The sequence below is a fragment of the Balaenoptera physalus genome (assembly GCF_965194825.1).
Source record: "Balaenoptera physalus genome assembly, chromosome: 11".
Classification (NCBI taxonomy): domain Eukaryota; kingdom Metazoa; phylum Chordata; class Mammalia; order Artiodactyla; family Balaenopteridae; genus Balaenoptera; species Balaenoptera physalus.
The window spans coordinates 84402412-84424225 of NC_138896.1; the positions used below are offsets into that span (position 1 = coordinate 84402412).

Here is a 21814-nt window from a genome sequence, read left to right on the forward strand (position 1 = left end):
TCATCAGTGTCTTATAGTTTTCTGCATACAGGTCTTTTGTCTCCTTAGGTAAGGACTGCTTTTATTTTTCAGTCAGTAATAAAAATCTTGGCCTCCATGATGTTCAGTACACTAAGGTGTGGAGAACAAGATGATGTATTTGATCACCAGACTTTCACACTCCATCTGCACTGCTGGGACAATGCCTGTTGCATTCATTCTTGTAATGCCAATACTTAGTATTGTGTTTGTGTTAAGGAGACATTCAATCAACAATTGTTGAATGAATGAGATGTTTCATTTGTTTCAAGAAACAATATTTAGTCCTAATCTATGTCCACTTAATGGATTTAAATCAGATTCATCTATATTTAAAAATACACTTTACCTTGCTTCCTTTACTTGTTACAGAGAAACAGGCACCTTAGAGACCATCTCTTCTAAACCTTTGTTACAAATGAAGAAATGGAGCCTAGAATCACAAAATCTAGCAAACCTTGCCAATGTTCACAGATGTTGTAGTGATTCAAACCAGGTAGACCTCCATCCAAGTGAACAAAGACGTTGCTATCCTCATTATCAGTGTGAAACATGGCTACCCCTTACCAAACCAAACATGTGCCCACATTCCCCCAAGTGGGGTGTGGCCTGGAATAGAGGAGAATTTATCACATAAACAAATTCAAGCATTTGTTATTTCTTTTTTCTTTTTCTTTTTTTTAAAGCACCATTAGCCTTATTATTCTATCTTTACATCACTGTTTTTTAACTGTTACATTCAAATGTTGAAAAGTATCTGTTGTGTTTGTTACCAGAGTTCCTGGTACCCTGTAGTTTAACAGGAAGAAAACAAATATAAAGTTGTATTTGTTACAGCAACCTCCTGAGTCTCACTTGTTCTATATACTGGTTACGTCTATGGAGACTGGTTTCCCCACTCTGCTCAAGAGGCACAATGACTAGGAACCATGAAGATGGTTTCATTTCTTTTAAAATCAGTAGAAGAAAAGAAACAATCCAGATTGGATTACATTCATCCTTATACCAAAAGAGTCATAAAATACAGTTGTTAATGTTTCTGTAGAGAAAGGGCCCATGAAAGCAAAACTTCCCGGGGTCCAAGAAAATCATGATGTGGCCCTGGGCTCTCCTAGGCTGCTTGAAGAACAGATGACCCTACAGGAGTGCACTGAGCTCACTGAAAATTGGGGCTCAATGGGTGTCCCTGGCAGTTGGAAAAAGTGAGCTGATGTCTGGCTCCCATCTGACAAATATCCTGGGTTAGGTAATGGTGGGGAAGTCAAAGCCAGCGGTGGAAACTGTGGGGGATGTGCTCTCTCAAAGTTTGCTGGGAAAAAGGATTCATACGTTTTTCTCGTGGACCAATCCTGGGCCGCATTTAAGGGCACTGTCATAGGGCTTTCCTGGACTGTCAATAGGACCCCAACAAAAGGGTGCCTGAAGGGACTGCCAGGTTCCTAAGCAGCTGCAGAAGGAGGACATGACCAGCTAAGGTAGGGGCACATGCCTCAGCTTAAGGGGGGCCAGGTGAGTGGTCCCTAACAGGAGTTGGGAGTGTCATTTTGAAGAAGAGAAAATCTTTCAGGCTGAAAGAGAATAAAGCAATTTATAACAATGTCAGTTCACTAAGAGCTTTCTTGCTCCACTGACCTCTGTTTGTTTTTGTCAGAAAGATGTTAACAAGGCGAAGAGGAAGGGCCAGAAAAAGGAAGAAGAAGCAAACCACACCATCCTCCACCATGTGTAGGCTTCTTACCTGCATTAGGTCCTGGCTGGGGCATCAGAGAAGAGTAAACTTCTACTCAGTTTTGCCATTTTGATGATTATATGGGAATGGGAAGTCTACATTTCAGAATCAAGACTATTTCAAATGACCATCTAACATTTTATTAAGAGAGCAATCCAGTCATGCCTGAGGTTTGTTTCAGGGGTCTCAGGGACCTTCCCCGCCTCCATCAAATACATTTTAAAAGGATCAAGGGAAGGGAAACAAAACAAAACAAAACCTGGCAATTTGTTCAGTATCATCCATTTCAGCAAAAATATTCTGATATGGTTAAGAATTTCAGAAATGGTTTCACAAATTCAGATTTCCTGTCACTTGAATATTCATTATTTCACACCACGGAATAATCATTCTTCATGCAAACAAACAGACAAAATGAGCACAGAATTTAACACGTGACTTTACATGCCAAGTCATATGTGAGGCAAAAGAGTCCCCAAAGAGCCTTTATAGAGAGGAAGGTGCCAGTCAATAATAACACGACATCCAGGCAGCAGAAAGACTGGGGATTGAGCAAATCCCCACTTCATGTTGTAGATCGTTGATCACATCAATCAGTCCCTTCCTGATACATACAAGGCATGTGTTTGATTGTGATCGTTTCTGTTTATATAAAAATATTCATGGAAAATATGGAATATTTTGAAAATTTAGAGAACTTAATATCGAACCTATTTTCTTATGGGGGAGTTGAATGGAGTTGTTTAGCATTCAAAGTGAGTCTCCCAAATATACTATTTTTTGTAATGTCTTCACTGTGTCAATCTTCAATTTCTAGGTAATTTTACTTATATGAAATAATTGTGGAAAAGATTTTTAAAATAACTTTAGTGATAATAAATGACTAAGAATCTAGGGCTTCCCTGGTGGCGCAGTGGTTAAGAATCTGCCTGCCAATGCAGGGGACACAGGTTCGATCCCTGGCCTGGGAGGACCCACATGCCGCAGAGCAACTAAGCCTGTGTGCCACAACTACTGAGCCTGCGCTCTAGAGCCTGCAAGCCACAACTACTGAGCCCGCCAGCCACAACTACTGAAGCCCGCGCACGTACAGCCCGTGCTCTGCAACAAGAGAAGCCACGACAATGAGAAGCCCGCACAGAGCAACGAAGACCCAACACAGCCAAAAATAAAAACAAATAAACAAATTTATAAAAAATAAAAATAAAAAATAAATGACTAAGAATCCATTTATATATTTAAGTATCCCCAATATATATTATACCAATTATAATATAAGCATAAATTCTATTTTCCTAATAATATAAAGATATGATGTGCTTATGAATACAGAAAATAACTAATGATGAATTTTCCTCACAAATGCTTGACCATGGAAAGGTAGGTGTGAGGGTTCAAGTTGAAATGAGTATTCACACAACTGCTTTTAAAATATGGAAAGCCTGGGACTTCCCTGGTGGTCCAATGCAGGGAACGCGGGTTCGATCCCTGGTCGGGGAACTAAGATCCCACCATGATAAAGTGTAAAGTGAAAAATGTAGGCCATGTAATAATCTATATGGCATTATCTCATTTCTGTAAAATATAGCATATATACTATTTGAAATATATAATAATGTATGTATATTATATTTGGGGAATATATACATATATATGCATATATACACACATAATATACGCAAATATATTCATATATTTTATGTGTATATATGCATATATATCTAATATATGCACTTATATATACACACACATGCACATATATCTCTATACAGGAGATTGTATATTCTTCAATGGAAGTAGCAGGTAGAAAAGAGGGATTTCTACCTTAAGTAGTTCTATATTATTTGAAATTTTATATGTATTACTCAAAATATCTGTAAAATAAAGAGAAGAAAGGCTACCAGAAGTGTTAATGTGCTTGTATTTCTCTCCATAAACTCTCCATATGCACAAACACATGCAACTTACACATTAAACCAAAAAACATTACCTTTAATTAATCTTTATACAGCGAGATAAAAGCCATCAGAGAAAATTACATTTTTCTCTTGGTTAATTTAAACCATGCTAAGGAAAAAGTAATCCAACACTCATTTCATTAAATGAAGACTTTCATAAACATGCTCCATTTCTTATTCTACCATTAAGCACAATAGGTCCTTGGCTAGAGAAATAACAGCACTAAGTAGTGATTAACATTTTTTTTTTAACATCAAGACATCAACCTGGGATTGCTAGATCTATCATATTTTAAAATTAAATTATTTTTTAGAGCAGTTTCAGGTTCACAGCAAAATTAAGCAGAAGGCACAGCGACTTCTCATATACCCCCTGCTCCCCACCCCATGAGCATAGCCTCCCTTGTTATCAACTTCCACTACCTGAGTGGTATAATTTTCACAATTGATGAAGCTACACTGACACAACATAATCACCCAAAGTCCATAGTTCACATTATGGTCACTCTTGGTGTTGCATATTATATGGGATTGGAAAAATGTATGACATGTATCCATCATTATGGTATCATTCAGAGTATCTTCATTGCCTTAAAAATCCTCTGTGTGCCACCTATTCATCCCTCCCTCCACCCTAACCTCTGGAAACCACTCTTGTTTTTCCTGTGTCATATAGCTGGAATCATACAGTATGTAGCCTTTTCAGATTGGCTTCCAATGTTTAAACGTACATTTAAGGTTCCTCCATGTCTTTTCATGAATTAACAGCTCAATTTATTTTTTTAATCAAGCATGTTCATGTCACCTCATTAGTATTTAACGTCCTATAACACTAAGGTAAAACAAGATATCCTTTGGATATCTTGAAAAATAAATGAGAACAGTGCTTTTCTTGAGAACAAATGATGTTCCAAAAATCATTACCAGGAAGACTGAAACTAAAGAGCATATAAAGATTGAGAACGTGGAATGTATAAGAATAAACTTAACCAAGGAGGTAAAAGACTTTTACAGTGAAAATTATAAACACTGATGAAAGAAATCAAAGGCATAAATAAACAGAAAGACATCTGTGTTCATGGATTAGAATCCTTAATAAGGTTAAAAATGTCCATCGCACCCAAAGCAATCAATCTACAATCAACGTAATCCCTATTTAAATCCCAAGTGCATTTTTCACAGAAACAGAAAAAAATTTTTAAATTCACATGGAATCACAAAGACCTTAAATAACCAAAACAATCTTTAGAAAGAAGGACAAATCTGAAGGTATCATGCTTCCTGATTTCAAAATACATTATAAAGTTACAGCAATTAAAATAGTTGGTACCCACATAAAGACAGACGTAGACCAATGGAACAAAATCAAGAACCCAGAAATAAACACAGGCATTTACATTTAACAGATCTTCGACAAGATTGCCAAGATTACATAATCGGGAAAGGATAATCTCTACAACAAAAGGTGTTGAGGAGGCTGGATATTCATGTGTTCTTTACCACAATTAGAAACAGTTGAGAATGTAGGTGATCATCTCCCTAATATTTAATTAGGTAATTGGTGTTGGTAACGAAATAAAAGGCTCATCAATATCTCCAGTTTCCAGTTGTAACGAAATAAAAGGCTCATCAATATCTCCAGTTTCCAATTATGATCTGAGAGATGCATATTTTAGACTTTGGATAATTAGAAGGTATTAAAATAAGTTCAAACTCTCAAGAATTACTGGCTTCAAACTTGGCTTCACTTCCATTTAGTTGTATGAACTTGGGCAAGCGATTCATCTGTCGATGCTTCAGTTTCATTATTTGTGAAATATGGATAATAACTAACTCATAGTGTTATAAGGAGCTTATCATAGTGCTTGGCACATAGCAAACTCTCAATAGAAGTAACTTCCAGGGATGCTGTTGATGGTAACTGCTGACCATGGTTTGGGGAAAGGATTCTTTCATTTTCTGTCTCATCTCCCTCTTTCTTCCTTTTTTTCTTGCTTCCTTCCTTCTCTCTTTTTTAGTATTTTTTTTTTTAAACCTGTCTTCTATTTCTGGCAAAGAGCCTGTGTAATTGTACCTTTCTTCTGGGTATTATTTGCCAAGCAGGTGTAAAAGTGCAGTGCAATATAATTTAGTAAAACCTAATTTTAGGTTCTGGATTTGTGTTTCTCTCTGTGTGAGTGGCTCCAGCAGGGTCCTCACACAGCTGTCAAGCCCTGTGAAAGAACCTAGGCCAGCAGAGAATATGACCATGAAGGACCAAAAGAGTCAATTTTCTAATGATTCATATTTGACTTAATTTTTTTTTTTACTTAAAGGTTTAGATTAAGAAGGAATAAGTAAATGTGTTCTTAGAATCACTGTACAGGGTAAGGTTTTCTTTTGCCTCGTTCAGAGCAGATGCAAAAGCCATTTTGTCATATTGCAACACAAGGTCTAAAGACCATCTGGAGAATTTATTAAAATTAAAAGGATGCAATACAATTTGGATTACATACTTTTATTAAAGATATGAGAGAATCGATCTGATCTTTTCTATTTCATCATCCGTAAGTTTTTTATATATAAATGTTTCTTAAAACAAGAATACAATTATTAGAGATTGCAAACACTGCCAAGTAAAACTATTTTTTAAGAAAATTATAAAAACCCCTGCCAAAGCTCTAGTTGTAAACATTAAAGAAATAAAAAAACTTTCATATTGAACTGTTAGTTTTTGAGGTGTATCAGGAAGCCTCTCTCCTAAAAATGTTTTGAATGACTCAATATTCTTACCAACCAAAAACAGAGAAGTATTTTGGGGGAAAAGAAATATGAATTCTGAAAAGAAGAAGGGAAATAGAAGAAAACAAATGATTTTTCTAAAGTGTTAATTATAAGTAGTGGTTGTGTGATAACTACTTGGGGTGCAAATATCATAGACCATCTCCTTACCACTGGGGTAGGTCATATTTCTTGGCCTTTTAGCAGCTTTCTGTATTAGATTCTTCTGAGTGCTTAACTTGTAACTCCTTTATTCTTTCTTACAAAGTGATGTGGGTGGTATAGTTCTTAAGCCCATTTTACAAATAAGGAAACTGAGTGACAAGAGTTTAAGGGACTTACTTGTTCAAGATCACACACCTAGGAAGTGATCAAGCCAGCATATGATGAACTCAGTGAATCTGGTTCCAGAACTTGTGTCATCACCTTTTATGCTGGACTCTTGCCTGGGGAAGAAGAATTTACCTCATTCAAAAATTGCAGTGAGTGGTGTGAGATTAACTCAATGCTGTTGTGATCCATGAGTCCGTGAAAACAAGGGAGTGATCCAAGGAGAACGTCAAAAATGATGAGCATTTTGGAAAACACAGCTAATGATGAACGACAAAAATAATTAGAATGATTGAGCCTTTGAGAGGGGAGGGTATTTTTCTACATGTGTTCATGGAATAACAGTAGTAGCAGTCATAAGAGTAGTAACAGACAATGGTGCCCATCTTTACTTTCTTTCTGCAGAGGAATTTTGTTTATGTTTCAGCAAGAAAAATATTTTTGCCTAAAGCCTGTGACTTTTTCAGATTTGCAATGGAAACTGCATATCCTCTTTTTCTTGGAAAGTTATGAGGGTGGGAGAAAAATCATGACTCTGCTGTTTACTACCCATAAAAGCTTAGCTGAGATTTTTAAATTTCTTTGAGCCTGTGTTTTCTTGTCTGAACAAGAAACAGTACACACTTATATGGTTGATGAGGATATTAAATGAGGTATGCCTATAGGGGTACTTAGCATTCTGTCCAGCAACTACTTACTACTTAACACATTGCAAGAGTCATTATTATGATTACTGTTACCATTATTCCCTGCGGTCAATGATAAGTCCTTTGACATGAGTTTTGGTGCTCTAATGGGCAGGTATTAAAGCCTGGTCATACTGACACAGATAACTTTTGTTTAAAACAAAGATGGAAGTAGAAATAGCAAAAGCATTTTGTGATGCGAGTTCACCTTGGCCAACCACCCTTGAAATTTTACATCAGTTCTGATAGTTAACTAAGAATGATCCTACTTGAATGCTAAAAATTCCATAGGAAGCCTATGGAATCTTATTTTGTGACGAAGTTTTAAGCCAAACAAAAAACACACATCCTTACGTGTTATTGAAGCCATTTAAGACTGAAACATAGGTAAGTAAAGATGGCTTTACCTGATCATTGGGTGGAGAGATAATGCTGTCTTTATTGTAAAATTAGAGATCTTGAAAATACTTCCACACCATCTCCTGTCCTGTGTACCAGTGACCCCATGCAAACCAAACACACAAATAAATATTACACAAACACGCTACTGGCTTTTGCTTTCACCCTCACTAGTTAAGAAAAGATTTGGAAAGATAAGGTTAGTAGTATGAGTAGAGGGTGAAATATGTAATATTTTGAATGACTTTCACTCATTACGTACTTCCAGTATTTTAAATATCATAACGTGTGGGTAGTATTTCCTCCTGTATTAAGTTGCTATGGATAAAATTTTAAATTACTTTTTCCTTTTTGCCACAAGAGGTATAGGAAGATTAAACCCAGGTATGTTATTCCCTGAGAATGAGATTTAATTTGCCTGAATAACTCAAGTCTGTCTACAGCAGGTTGGTACTTTGGTTTTTGGTAGTTTTGATTCCGGATTAACCCTCTTTGAGATTCAAAATGGTTTTTTGAATTTTGTTTATTTTCTTGTCATCAAATATTGGAGCTTGAACAAATTGGGCTTATGGTATATCCCACTACAAGGTAAGATCTGTGAATTCAGGAATTTTGTCAAGCTGTTTATAGTTTACAGAGCAATACTAACAGACATTAGCAGGCAGTCCTTACTTGTCGAATGCGTATGTCAAGGTTTCTCGACCTCGGCAACTACTGACATTTTCCATTTGATTCTTTGTTGTGGGCAGCTGTCTTCTGCATTGTAGGATGTTGAACAACATCGTTGGCCTCTACCCTCTAGATGCCAGTAGGTGTCAGTGGCACCAACCCACCCCGCCCAGCTGTGACAACCTCAAATGTCTCCAATTATTGCCAAATGCCTCTTGGGGGAGGGAAGGGTCCACGTTGCCCTTTATTGAAACCACTGCAGCAAATGAATGTATTGCCTTGACATGTCAAAGGAAATCTTCCAAACTATAAGTTCCTGGCTGAACACGAATGAAGAATTTGGAAGCTATTTGATTTACATAATCAACACAGGGCACTAAAATGGATCATTTACTCTCCACCAATGTTAACAGGATTGTTGAATCATTTCGAGAGATTTGTTATTGTAAGAGGGAAATTATCTTTCGTCATCACGGGGCAGAAGAGAAGGGGTCACCCTCAGTCACTGAGAGTAATACTGTGGCAGTGTTTTATCATCCCTCCTACTTCTCCCAACCTAGTTCTTAAAGGAACCTAATGTTATTTCCAGGTCCGAATATAGAGGTTCTAGCCCCAATGTCTACAAAGTATTTAACATTGCAAATGGGATATGGAACTCTGGGTTATTTTGGTGACGCAGCTGTTGGCAGCTCATACATTTCTGGAACGTGAGAAGCATCCTCTGACAATGTGCAATTGTTGTCTAAGCGACTACATTGCCATTTGCCACAGTTCTGGCTCCCTTCACATGGTGTTTGGAGGACTTGGAAAATTTGCCACCATATTAGCAAGGAGGAATGTTGGGTGTGAAGACAGGCCTGGGGGAATAGGCTCAGTCATCACACTTCATCCTCGCCAAGTTCTCAGCTCAAATGAAATGCAAGTGGGTGGTATTTTAAATAAATCAATCCCTCTGTCTAAAGAGATACAAATGTTTAGATGACCTTGGGCACATTACTTAGCCTTTCTAACCTGGATATACTATCCATAAAAGAGGGGATGGCGGTGATGCTTAGATGATGTATTTAAAGTACCTAGCACAGTGGCTGGCATGTAGCGAGAACTGAATTGATATAAGCTATTATGATAATTATCATCATTATTAAACATATGCAGGAGGTGTTATACCGCATAAGCTAGTTGACAATAATGGAAAGAGGAAGGATTCAAGGACAATGAAGTCATACAGGGTGGAATCTTGGTTCAGCTACTTACTAGCTGTGTGAACCCTTGTATCAATCAGCCTAGGTTATGCTGCATTGTAGGAACAAAAGACTTTAACATGTCAATTGCTTACAACTACAGCTTCATTTCTTGCTCAGCTCCACATTCATCAAGGTCCAGTTGCAGCTCTACACTACATCAATCTTATGCCAAGACCCAGGCTGTGAGTACAGCCTCTGTGTAATATTGTACATTGTATTCATCATAGTAGAAGGAAATTAATGAGACGGCACATCATGAAGGGGTGCTTAAAACCTCCGCTCAGAAATGCATTCATCACTTCTGCCCACAACCACTGGCCAAAGCAAGTAACATTGCAACTCCTGAGTTCAAAGGGGCAAGGATATATAGCAGAGAGGCACTGCAGAGAGTGACAAGACGGTGCCACAATCGACCACGCCTCTAATGTGGGCCTCTGAGCCTTCACCTTTGCTTCTGTAGAAGTGTTAGCAATCAGAAATTCAACTGATACACATGGAGAGATTATGATGTACCAGACTCTGCCCAAGATACGTTATCTACAAAACCTCATCGAGTCCTCATAACAACCAGCTAAATTAATGTTGTTGGCTCCCTTTGACAGATTTTTAAAAACCTGAGGTCTTGAGGACGTTAAATAACCTCACACACAAAATCATATACAAAAACTGCAGGACACACAGTAAGTATTTGTAGTTGCATAATGGCTTATTTTTGAAACAACTTGTTTCTAATTGTTTTAGACTCTATCTGCATGTAGGAAGAGCAGTAGGAACAAAACTGGCTGGCTGCAGATGGTGCAACTAGCCCTTTGGAGTTCTGACTCACTAACTTTCTAGTTTTTCTCCAACAAAATCCATGGGCAGGGGGCATCTACATTGGACACTCTTTCTTACCCAGTTTTGGCCTGCTGCCTCCCCTTCTCAGACTCTAAACTATTCATTTGCATCTTTCTCCCCAACTCCTGAATATTAATTACTCTCCCTCCTCCTCTTCCCCCCATCCCCCAACTCCAGACCTTTCTGGCAAATCTTATTAGTAAACAGATGGGCTATCTGTGTTGCTGGGAGACCACTTCATACATGGGATCCAGTCCAAAGGGAGTGCGAAGGAAGGGGACATATCAACTACATGGTGGAATGGCTAAGGGTGCTGAAGACTCCTCCTCCTTCTTTTCTGATTATTTTGAATTCAACTCTGGCTTCATTCTCTGCACTCCCCTTCCATGGCCCTCAATTCCACCATCTCTAAAATGAGAATAACACTACTACTAACCCATGGGGGTTTTGTGAATATTTAATGAAGTAATGTTTATAAAGCCCTTAACACAATTTCTGATTCACAGAAAGAACTCAATTGTTTTGTTGTTGTTTACTAGTTTCGGCAAGCTTAGCAGACTAAGGGAGAAAGAGTATGAGTTGAGGTGGGGATGCACTCAGGCCTATTTATGACGGATTGGGGGAGCTTCATTCGAGGGTTGTATCTTAGGCAAAGGATCTCAGTAGAAACAGCATGAGTTTTAAAGGAACTTCAATTCCAATCCCCGTTTAGCCCCTCATGAGCTATGTTAGCTTGGCTAATTCAGCCTCGCGAAGTCTATTTTCTACTTTTTTTTTTTCCTACTTTAAAAAATGGACCTTATAATTCTCTCCTGACCTCACACAGTGGCCATGGGATTACCTGCCTGGCACACTGTCCCATATTTTCCTGATTCATTCGTTTCCCCTCTCCCCCTCTAGCTCCCTTCCCCCTGACCTGACCCTCTGCTTACCCCTGAGGGAACGGGCAGTGTTTATCCCGTTCCTTGATGTATCCCAGCACCTGGCACTGCTTGGTCACATGGAGAACGTTCCATGAAGGCTCAGAGAAATGACCGAGTCAGCAGTCTTTCTTTGGTGTTCAGAAGTCACCAGAACGCACACACCTCCCCACGTAAGCTGTGGGGTGCCTCTCTCTCTCTTACCTGGAAACCCCGTCCTCAGGCAGGGGACCGTCTTCCTGAGGGTGCCAGCCTGCTTTCCCCAAACCTACAGCCCCAAAGTTGCCCTGGAGCCTCAGGGCACCGGGCGCGAGGGGCGACGCCAGTCCCAAGGTCGCGGTTGGGCCTCGCCCACCTCTTCGCCCTCCCCTCAGGACCTCGCAGCTGGCCAATTGCAGCCTCCCCCGGGCCGCTGGGCGGGTTCGCGGGTTCCCGCCCCTTCCCGGTCTCCCGCCTCCACCGCCGCTCCGCCTCCTCGCCTGCCCCTCCCACCCTCGCCGCCTGTGCTCACCGCACCCGCGCGCAGGCTTCGAGAACCCAGCGTCCGCGAGCCCGCGTCGGGCGCCCACCTCTCCCCGGCCTAGCTCCTCCGGCTCTTTCCGAAAGGGGGCTTCTGGCTCTGAGGACGAGGACGGTGGTGGCCCTCGAACTTCATTTTCAAAGGCACCGCTGGGTGAGAAGCCCGAGCGAGGCGAGCTATGGACCCCGTGAGCCAGGTAGGACCGACTGGGCAGCGCGGGTGATGGCCGCGGGACCCCCGGGCTCCGGATGCTGCGTCTCCAGCCCCTTCCTCACGCTGTCTCTTTCTCTCTCTTGCCTCCTTGGTCCACAGCTGGCCTCGGCAGGCACCTTCCGGGTGCTGAAGGAGCCCCTTGCCTTCCTGCGAGCCCTGGAATTGGTGAGTAGCGGTGTGTGTGCGGGGAGGGGACCGAGGCAGCGAACCAGTAGGTGAGGAGAGGTCGGGTGCGGTGCTGTCTGCTCGGTTCTGCTCCAAGCCTGGGATGCAAAAGCCGCTTCCTTCAATCCTCCCCACTCCCCAGGTGCCATTCCGGGATGGAATGGCGGGGACAGGATGTAGGGTCCCGGCTTGGTGGCGGGAGCGTGGACGAGTTTTTGCAGGCGCTTAGACGAGGTGTCACGTCTCATGTCACCGAGGCGCTTGCACACGTTCAGGGGCTGGGGAAAGAAGCCTCCTGGGGAGACCGGGAGGGGAGCAGATGGGGGAGCTGCCGCTGGGCTCTGGCTGCTCACCTGGATTATTGCGGGGGTGAGGGCGTGAGAGGAGGGACCCGGGGCTGAGCGGAGTAGCGAGCGAGGAGGGCTTTGCCAAGCTGAGAAAGTTGGTGAGCACTGGGGCAGCTCTCCGCCCCGCCCGGGATGCTTGGAAGCGCTGCGATCCGCGCTCCGCCGCCGGAGCTCCAGGGAGAGAGAAGCTTCGAGGCTGTGAAAGATACTGCCGTCGAGAGCGGGACTCCTTCCCATCTCAGAGTTTCTCTACTCTGGCTGCTCTCGAGGGCTTTTCTGATTTCTTCTAGAACCTCCCAGCCTTCTCTGTGGAGCTTGCTTCAGCGACGGGGCTTTAGGAAGTTATAGTACTCTTCTGTTCTGTCCCCTTAAAAAACAACTTGCTAGTCCTAGGGCAACTTGTCTGTTGGCAGAGGAGGGAGGCGCAGAAACAGTTACCCAGGGGGCCACAGAGCAATGTTAGTGTCGCTGCTTGCATGATGGTTATTCAGAGTGAAATCTGCGGGTCACACATTCTCTTGCTAGGAGCTCTGAAAGGCGAGCGAACCTATCTGAACAAAGTTCAGAGCCCGTCATGTAGCATTAATCACAGGCCCTATCACTGACTAGCTGGGAAGTTATGTAAGAGCGTGTTCTGTCCTCCCAGATCTTAGCTCCAAGGCCCAGTATCCAGCTTTGGCAACACAAACTGTGGTACATGCTTACGTGGATGATCTACAGGGTAATCGCATTTGCCTTGTTTGTAAACCTGCATAAAAATGCACGAATATATCAACCGGACATAACATCAGGACAGCATTTGGAAGGCTTGAACTATTGGTTTGGGGATAGCTATTCTAAAACTGTTTTCCTCACAGCCAGGTTAAAGCAAGCAGGACTCACAGTCTGGGCAGCTTTCAGTTGACTTTCTCAGAGTTCTGCCCACATTCGATCATTCAGCCATTCAACAAACATTCTCTGTGGAAGAGTGATTTTTTTTTGCTCAGTGTAAAGGCTGCATTGTCGAGCCATTGTCTCTCAAAACAAAATTCAAAGACCTGACATCATTTCTGACATAATCTCTTATTGTTTCACACTGTCACTGTCACTCACCTGAAACATTAGTTTGTATTCCCTTCAGTCCTGTTGCAATGTTATTTCATGTCACTCCCCACACACAGCCTCTATGAGTATCTTTCAGAGTGTGGTAAACCTGGATGAATTTTTTTTCCATGCAGATTTCTGGACACGAAATAAAAATATTGGGAAGGTGGGTGCCCAGGAATCTGCATTTTAAACAAGCTCCCCGGATAATTCCTATGCACATTAAAGTTAGAGGACTACCACCCTAAGCTATACAAGGAGCCCCCCCAAACTCCAAAGCGCTTTTTACCTTAAGGCTCTTGTTACTCTTATTAATACTATATGGAATGCCCTCACAGCCCAAGCCGAGAACAAATGTTTGTCTTTTAACCTCAGCTTAAATATTACCTCCTCAGTGAAGATTTCTCTCATATTTGGTTCTTACCCTTTCCTCTACCCCAAACTGAATGATTCACCCCATTCTTTGGGCTTCCATTACATCTTATCCATTCATTTATTCATGAGAATTTATCACACTGCCTTATAGTTTTTTCTTGGTTGTGTGTGTGTGAGAGAGAGAGAGAGGGAGAGAGAACTTATTACATTTAAAATATTTTTTTGATTTATGTATAGTTGGTTTCCTCTCTCTCTTCTGGGCCTCTAAGGCTCTAAGGAAGAAGGGATTTTGCTTGTAAATCAGTGATTAGCCTCTCATTTGTGGGAGAGAACCCGAATAAGGGACCAATGAAACCTTAAAAGGTCAGATAAGTTAGTTGATCACTACCTTTTGAAAGAGCTAAAGTCAAGAGATGAGAGCAGGGACATAGAAGCTTTGAGAAAGTTTATCAAAATGGAGAAAGGAAAATATCTCTTCTGTGCATGCCATGGGTGAAGAGTCACTGAGGTCTTTGTTTTCTGTGGGAGATAGTGATGAGAGAGTTCTAGCTCTTGGATGGCAGGAAATTTGTTCTGTTTGCTTCTGTGTTCCCCCCAGGTGCCTTTCATGGTGCTCTGTAAACAGTAGTGATCAGCAAAAAGTGTAAATTGAGCATGACAGAGCACTAAAACACCTGGTTTCTCCTGTTCTGTGGGGCAACAGCTTCAAAGTTGGTAGTCTTGAAAGACTTTGAACTACAATCCTTTTTATTTTTCAGTCTTTATTCTGTAGAAGTAAAAGTGTATGTAAAGATCTATGTTCAAGGCTATTTACTGCAACATCCTTTGTAGAGGAAAGAACTGGAAACAATTAGTAAGTCTGTTAATAGGAAAATCATTAATGTATGATTCATGCATGCTGTGAAATATTATACTGTCATTAAAAAGATGGGTTAAATTAATATGCATTGCGCTGGCAGTCAGCATAGGTAATTGTGTTTGATAAAATTAAGTGCAGAAAAATGAGTTTCATTCTTAGTATTTGATGAAATTGTTATATGGAAAAAAGCGGTTTTCGGTTTTCCTTCTTTTAATCAACACATGGAAAATGTATTCAGTCAGATTTCAGACTAATGTATAGCATACAATATTTTTCTAAAAATAAAAAAGGAAAATATAGTTTTGTGTGTGAATGTGGGTGCGTGTGTTTGTAATTTGTATAACCATAGATGTATACCTCTGAACTGTTAAAACTGATGTTTTTCCCAAAGGGTGTAATTTGAGGTTCAGTGGGGAGAGGAGAGGGTGAAGGGAAGCTGTGGTCTTCAGGAAGAATCACAGGCATATCACTTGTCCACAGTTGTGCACATGAATAATTTAAAAAAAAAAAGCTTACATTTTAAATGATTTTCTATGGATTGACCATATGAAGCAGTATTACTTCTAAATACAGCCTCCACTTTGAGATGTATTGCCTTGGGGGGAAAATGCACTTTATTGATGTGTTCTTTGCTTAGGAAAGGCTCATGTATACAGTAGATTTAAAGCTTAAAAAACATATAAAAGTCAAGGCTTCAGGGAAAAAGCTTTAGCCAATTTCAAAGACCTTGAGGCAAAACTTCCAAATCCTTAATCTCTACTTAAATGAGGTCAGGGGACTTTCCGCTATCTTTTGGGTCAAAACCAAAATTCAGGACACAGCACTGACTCTGGTGGTCTGTTTTGTTTATTCCCTGATGATAAAATAGGTCCAGAAAAATGTCTTAAACCATCATTTGGAGATGGTAAAAAAATTATTTTTAATTGAACTTACCTTTATTTCTCAGACTTACTAAATTGGTGTAGAATCCTGCCTTCCATTGATCATTCTTATTTTGCTACTTCAATTCTTTGCCAGTAGAATTTTGGCCTGCTTTTTTTTTTCCTTTTAAAGCATTTTTCTTAATACATTCTTTCTTCTCTCTACTATTTACAAGGCTCTGGATTTGCACCTGTGGATTTATGTGTATGGAATGTAGGGACCCCAACAGTTCCAAATTGTCCAGGACTAGAATTGGTGCACATGTAAGGGCATCAAAGGGACTTCAGCTCCCCCAAATTATATTTGCTTGGCTGGCAGGTCCAGACTCCATCCCTCTAAAATTAACTGCTGGGGCAACTTGCTTGATTCCTCTAATTCTTATTCTCTGACCTCCATCCCCCATTTTGCTACTATTTCTGCTACAACCCCTGGACTCCATATCTCCATTCTGCCTTTCCTTTCTGCCTTTCCAAAGGAGGCCAGCTTATCCAGAGATGCAGCATGTCTGACGTACGAGGCATAGAGCTCCTTGATTTAAATGGAGGCACCTGCTTCCCTAATCTTCATTCCTGAATCTAAATTCTGATCTATGTTTTTCAAACGTCATACTGCTTGCTTGATAAGAATAGTATTTCTGATCATGTTATTGATAATAACACAGTAAGCATGTTTATGATATAATATAATATAGTTATCATTTTAAACTCTTAAGGAGAGAAGTAACAGTAGCTACCTCTGTCATGCAGGCTTCATATGAGGCACTATATTCCAGTGCTTTCCATACATCATCGTATTGAATCTGTATGGCTTACATTCCCATTTCACCACGGAATTCAGGGAATGTTTATAACTCATCAGGGACAAAATTGTAGGAAGTGGCAAAGCCAAGATTTGACATTGTCACTCCAAACTGTGTTCTCTTAAATGTTACACTCTCCTGCTTCCTTCAATGCGACAGGCACCTGCCGTAACTTATCCCTAATCCTCAGAAACGTTAAAAGGCAGATGCTATCCGATTTTGCAGTGTTTATATCACCCACTCTGATATGTATTTCAGGCCTTTTCTGAAAATGCCAAGGAGTGTTTATATTTAGAGACTAACTCAAGAGACATCAATTGTCTTTGATATTGTTTTATTTTCTGTTGGTTATTAATTAACCAAAGTAGAGTAGGTTCTAATTAAAAATCAGTATCTTTTCATTTAAAATATATAGAAAAAGATTTTGATTATAAAGCCAGTAATTTAATCTTATTTTATGTGTCTTTTTTTTCTATTTTCTTAAAAATACCTGTGCATGAGTCAGACAATTTTTTTTTTCTAAGCATAAATAAGACAGGAATTCTAACATACAACTTGTTTAAATTATGAGCAGCAATCTGCCATTGAGGGTGGGATGTAATTTCAAAGCCACATTAATTTGGATTTAATTATAACTTCTAGCTTCTCAAGTAACAAATATCATGTGTAAATGAAATATGAATCAATAAATATACTTTTCATAAAAGAGCAGCTCCCCAGTGGGCTAATGGATTTGTCCCTTCATGCTTTTCTGAGTTTCATTAAGACATTGGTATTTCACCCCACGAGTACAGAAAAAAAGATTAAAATACTACTTATGGATTTGAATCCCAATTTTATTCTTCCACTAGCTTGGTGACCTTGGGCAAGTTATTTAACTTTATTAGGTATCATTTTTTGCTCATCTGTAAAATGGGATTGATAACATCAATAGTTGCTGCTTCAAAGGATTGCTATAAATGTCTTAATTCACATAAACCACCTTGCACAGTGCCTGGGCTATAAAAAGTGCTCAACAAATGATTGTGAAGGTGATGATGATGATGATGGTGATAATGATGATAACAATTTGAGAGATTCTGGGAACAATGAAAAAGGAAGAAGTAGAAATCTACCGGAGAGTAATTTATAACATTATGGCAACTTCTTGCAAGTTAGAGTCTTGGCAAGGTTCTGACATAGAAAATCTATATTCACACTTATGTGTGTGCCTCTTTTGAGCCCCTCACCCCTCATACCTTGCTGCCAGGGATTTTTTTTTTTTACCATAGCATGTGTGACTCTCTAGGGAATTGCTCCTTGGAATAATTGCATTCAAGGAACATTCCAGAGAGGCCAGTGTTGGACCTAAAGGAAAAGAAGAATTGCAGGAACTTAGTTCTCAGGAATTTTTTTGTTGAGGTGTGGGGAGACAGTTTTCCTTATCTTTCTGAAATCATAATCCATAGACATTGCTTATTCTTGAAAGAGTTACATGTATCCAACTGAATTCTCCAGGGTGTAGACAAAGGTTCTTATAGCATCAACCACTATAAGGCACTTACTAACCACACCCTAATACCCAGGTACACCTGGCTCTTGGGAATCATCCAGATAAAAATAGGAGAAGAACCCTGCTCTCATGCTCAAGTAGAAACATCACCCTTAGTTCTCTGTTCCCCAGAGGATTCACATTTCTTCCTGATTCAGGTAAGAAAAATAGTCTTATGTTAATATAAAAAAATAATAAAAAGCCTCTAAGGAATACATCTAAAGAACAATGACTTTCCTTTGAGTCTTCACCTTCTGCAGGCATGTCTTTGACCTCAGCTGTATTTGTAATTATTCTCGTTCATTCTGTTAGCTTAGCCATCCTGTGAGAACCTCACTTCCTCACTGAATTTTGGGGACAACGCCCCTTGCCTACCTTCTCATAGTTTTGAAAATTTTAAGTAAGAACAAGCAAGTAAAACACTTTGTAAACTACTAAGTGTCCTCCAAAAGTAAAAGATAGTTGTGATCATGATGATGGTGAAGATAAGGAGCAGTTTTTTCCAATCTAGGAGACTCTGGATATCATGAGATAATTGGTGAAGACTGGGGTGAAGCAGTATCTCTGCTCCCTGCGGGGCTGAGCTCTTCTCAACCACTCTCCATCCTCTAGCTTTTGCCCCAGTCTTTTTGGTCTCTTTGGAACCCGCAAGAGAGAATGTTGCTGTCTGTTGAAACTGATGCATCATCAAAACTTGGAGGAAATCCACCCTCAACCCTTTTAGCTCTCATACTAAAAGCCTGTTTCTTGCTCTGTACACATTTCACATTTATTAGATATTTGGGGGGCCTGGTGATGGTCTCTTGCTGGGCTGATGGACTTTTGCACATGCCCCTTCCTGTGCTTAGAACACACACTCTCTTTTTTCATCAAACCCCCTTTGGCTGGCAAATTCCTCTTCTCTTTTCAGGTGTCAGTTTAGACATCACTTCTTTTGGACTTCTTTTTTTTTTTTTAATTTATTTATTTTTGGCTGCATTGGGTCTTTGTTGCTGCACGTGGGCTTTCTCTAGTTGCGGTGAGCGGGGGCTACTCTTCATTGCGGTGTGCGGGCTTCTCACTGCGATGGCTTCTCTTGCTGAGGAGTACGGGCTCTAGGTGCGTGGGCTTCAGTAGTTGTGGCACACAGGCTCAGTAGTTGTGGCTCGTGGGCTTCAGTAGTTGTGGCTCACGGGCTCTAGAGCACAGGCTCAGTAGTTGTGGCACACGGGCTTAGTTGCTCTGTGGCATGTGGGATCTTCCCGGACCAGGGATCGAACCCATGCCCCCTGCGTTGGCAGGTGGATTCTTAACCACTGCAGCACCAGGGAAGTCCAACATCACTTATTTTGGGACGGCCTCTCTGAGTGGGGAGGTCCCTCCAGATGAAGTCAGCCTCCTGATGGCTCCCAGAGCACACTGTTTAATGACTTTTTTTTTTTACATTTTAGCTCCTCAACCAGACTAAAGACTCTGTGAAAACAAGGATCTTGTTTGTCTTGTTCATCAGTACATTCTAAGTATCTAACACGGTGCTTGACACATGGTAGGAACACCTCCAGGGGCATTCATAAGTCCCAACAAAACACCCAGGCAATTGAACGTAGGAACCAGGTAATTGATGATATGCAATATCCTGAGATAAACCATAATGGAAAAGAATATAAAAAAGAATATATATATATGTATAACTGAATCACTTTGCTGTACAGCAGAAATTAACACAACACTATAGATCAACTGTACTTCAATAAAAAACCCAAAACATCCAGGCAGTAGGTGCTTAGTAAGTATTGGCTGAAGGAAGTGAGGGAAAAAAGGAGGGAGGAAAGAGAATAGAGAATGAATAAATGAATCCTTGAGAACACATTGGGTGGAGTGTCAAGTACCTTTCATGATCTCCATTGTGAAGAGGAATTGTAGGGACTCCCATAGAAACAGAGGTTTAGCTGTCAGTCTTGGTTGTGGAGGAGAGTAACTCCTGACTCAACTGTCAAGGAAAGAGGGCAGCTGCAGGCATGTCCACTGCACAGCGCGGAAGGAGAAAGAACTCTTAGGGAAATAATCGCGCGAGGACTGGCCCAGGCCCAGGCTGCAGGTCTTGGGTTCAAGGCAGCGCCTTAGCAAGAGTGTTGCCGGTATCCCGCCTTGGCCGCCGTCCCACCGCCTTCGTGGTGTGTTCCCTTTCTGCTGCTCATTGAGCGCGTTCTTTCTGTGATTCTTATCTCACGTCCTAAGAGAAGGAATACGATTAGCTCGGCAGATTATTTGTTCAGGGGACACAGCCGTCGGCCCCAGGCGATATCAGGCTATGGATTGGCTGCCCTGGGCCAGAGGTTCACTGCGAGTCGCTGTCACTTGTGGCCTGAATACAGTGTCATGAGATTCAAAACATGCCCCCTAGACTGTTCTTTAAGTCCCGGGCACTTTAGGCACAGGGAGAGGTGTATGTGTCTGGTGGACGAAGAAGGCAGAACTGGTCATTTTCTTAAGGAGAAAACATTGCCTCTTTGAGATTTGGGGAGCAGGCTTCCTGGAATTCGCTCTGACGAGGGGCCGTTGGGGGGGATCCACACTGATAATGCGATCTGGAGGGGCTGTGCCTTTGCCCCTTCAACACGTGGGCTCTGCCAGCTTGTGCCACTTGTTCATCAGTTGAAAAGCCTCTTTGTGAGAATAACGATGGGGTTTTTCCCTAGTCATGAGATAGCCCATTCGTGAAGGAAAACATATAACACCAAACCACACATACTTCATCTTTGTTCATAAATTGGTAGGTTAATTCAACCCTGGCCCTTAACAGTAGAAGACTACGTTAATGAGTACCTCAGTTATCTGCTTGTGTTTATTAACATGGTAGAAAAACATGAATGCATGAATGGATGGGGGGGGGATTGGTTTGTTTTTAATTTAATATCCCTATGCAAATAAAATTTTTTATCCTGAATGTTTACTCATGGGAGAGTCATTGGGTTGCCTGGTGTGATGGGTCCTGTTTGTTTCAGGAGGGTATGGGGGAGGAATTGATTGACAAACAAGAATCCCATGAAAAACCTGGAAGGTAGCGTGGGGCTTGAAGGAGCCTGGGCTTTGGAATGAACTTTTTGCTGGAAGGCTGGCTCTTCTCTCCAGCCATGGGACACTGAGCAGATTACATGATTGTGCTTGTCCTCAGGTCCGAGACCATCAAATGAAGGTCATGAAAGTCACATCTTTGGGTTACTGTGAGAGTTCAGTAAGACAGTGTTTATAAAACCCCCAGCAGAGCATCTGGTTTATATTGAGGCTCCCTAACTGTAACTAAGGAAGAGGTTGTTAAAGACAATGATATGCTATCTGTAAATAAAATTAAGCATTCCAGAATTTTTCAGGAGAGTATAAACATAAAGTTTGCTCAATATATTATCATCGTATTGTTTTTTATTTCTATTCTTCTCTCTTCATTGTGAGATAATCATAAAATATACACAGG

The 21814-nt window shown here is 40.9% G+C and overlaps 1 protein-coding gene and 1 long non-coding RNA gene across 3 annotated transcripts in view; one reads left to right on the forward strand and one right to left on the reverse strand.

Moving 5' to 3' along the window:
• The window catches only part of LOC309637567, a 296945-nt gene extending 285055 nt beyond the window's left edge, over window positions 1–11890 (reverse strand). For both annotated transcript variants that reach the window (XR_014250663.1, XR_014250664.1), the window contains exon 1: window positions 11755–11890. This is a non-coding gene — a long non-coding RNA (uncharacterized lncRNA). The remainder of the gene's footprint in view (window positions 1–11754) is intronic.
• A 156-nt stretch (window positions 11891–12046) lies between these two features.
• The window catches only part of SYNPR (synaptoporin), a gene marked incomplete at its 3' end in the record, with an annotated part of 295355 nt that continues 285587 nt past the window's right edge, over window positions 12047–21814 (forward strand). Inside the window, exons 1-2 of the mRNA XM_082412377.1 lie at window positions 12047–12266; window positions 12383–12448. Of these exons, the coding sequence (XP_082268503.1) occupies window positions 12249–12266; window positions 12383–12448 (84 nt within the window). The 5' untranslated portion in view covers window positions 12047–12248. The remainder of the gene's footprint in view (window positions 12267–12382; window positions 12449–21814) is intronic.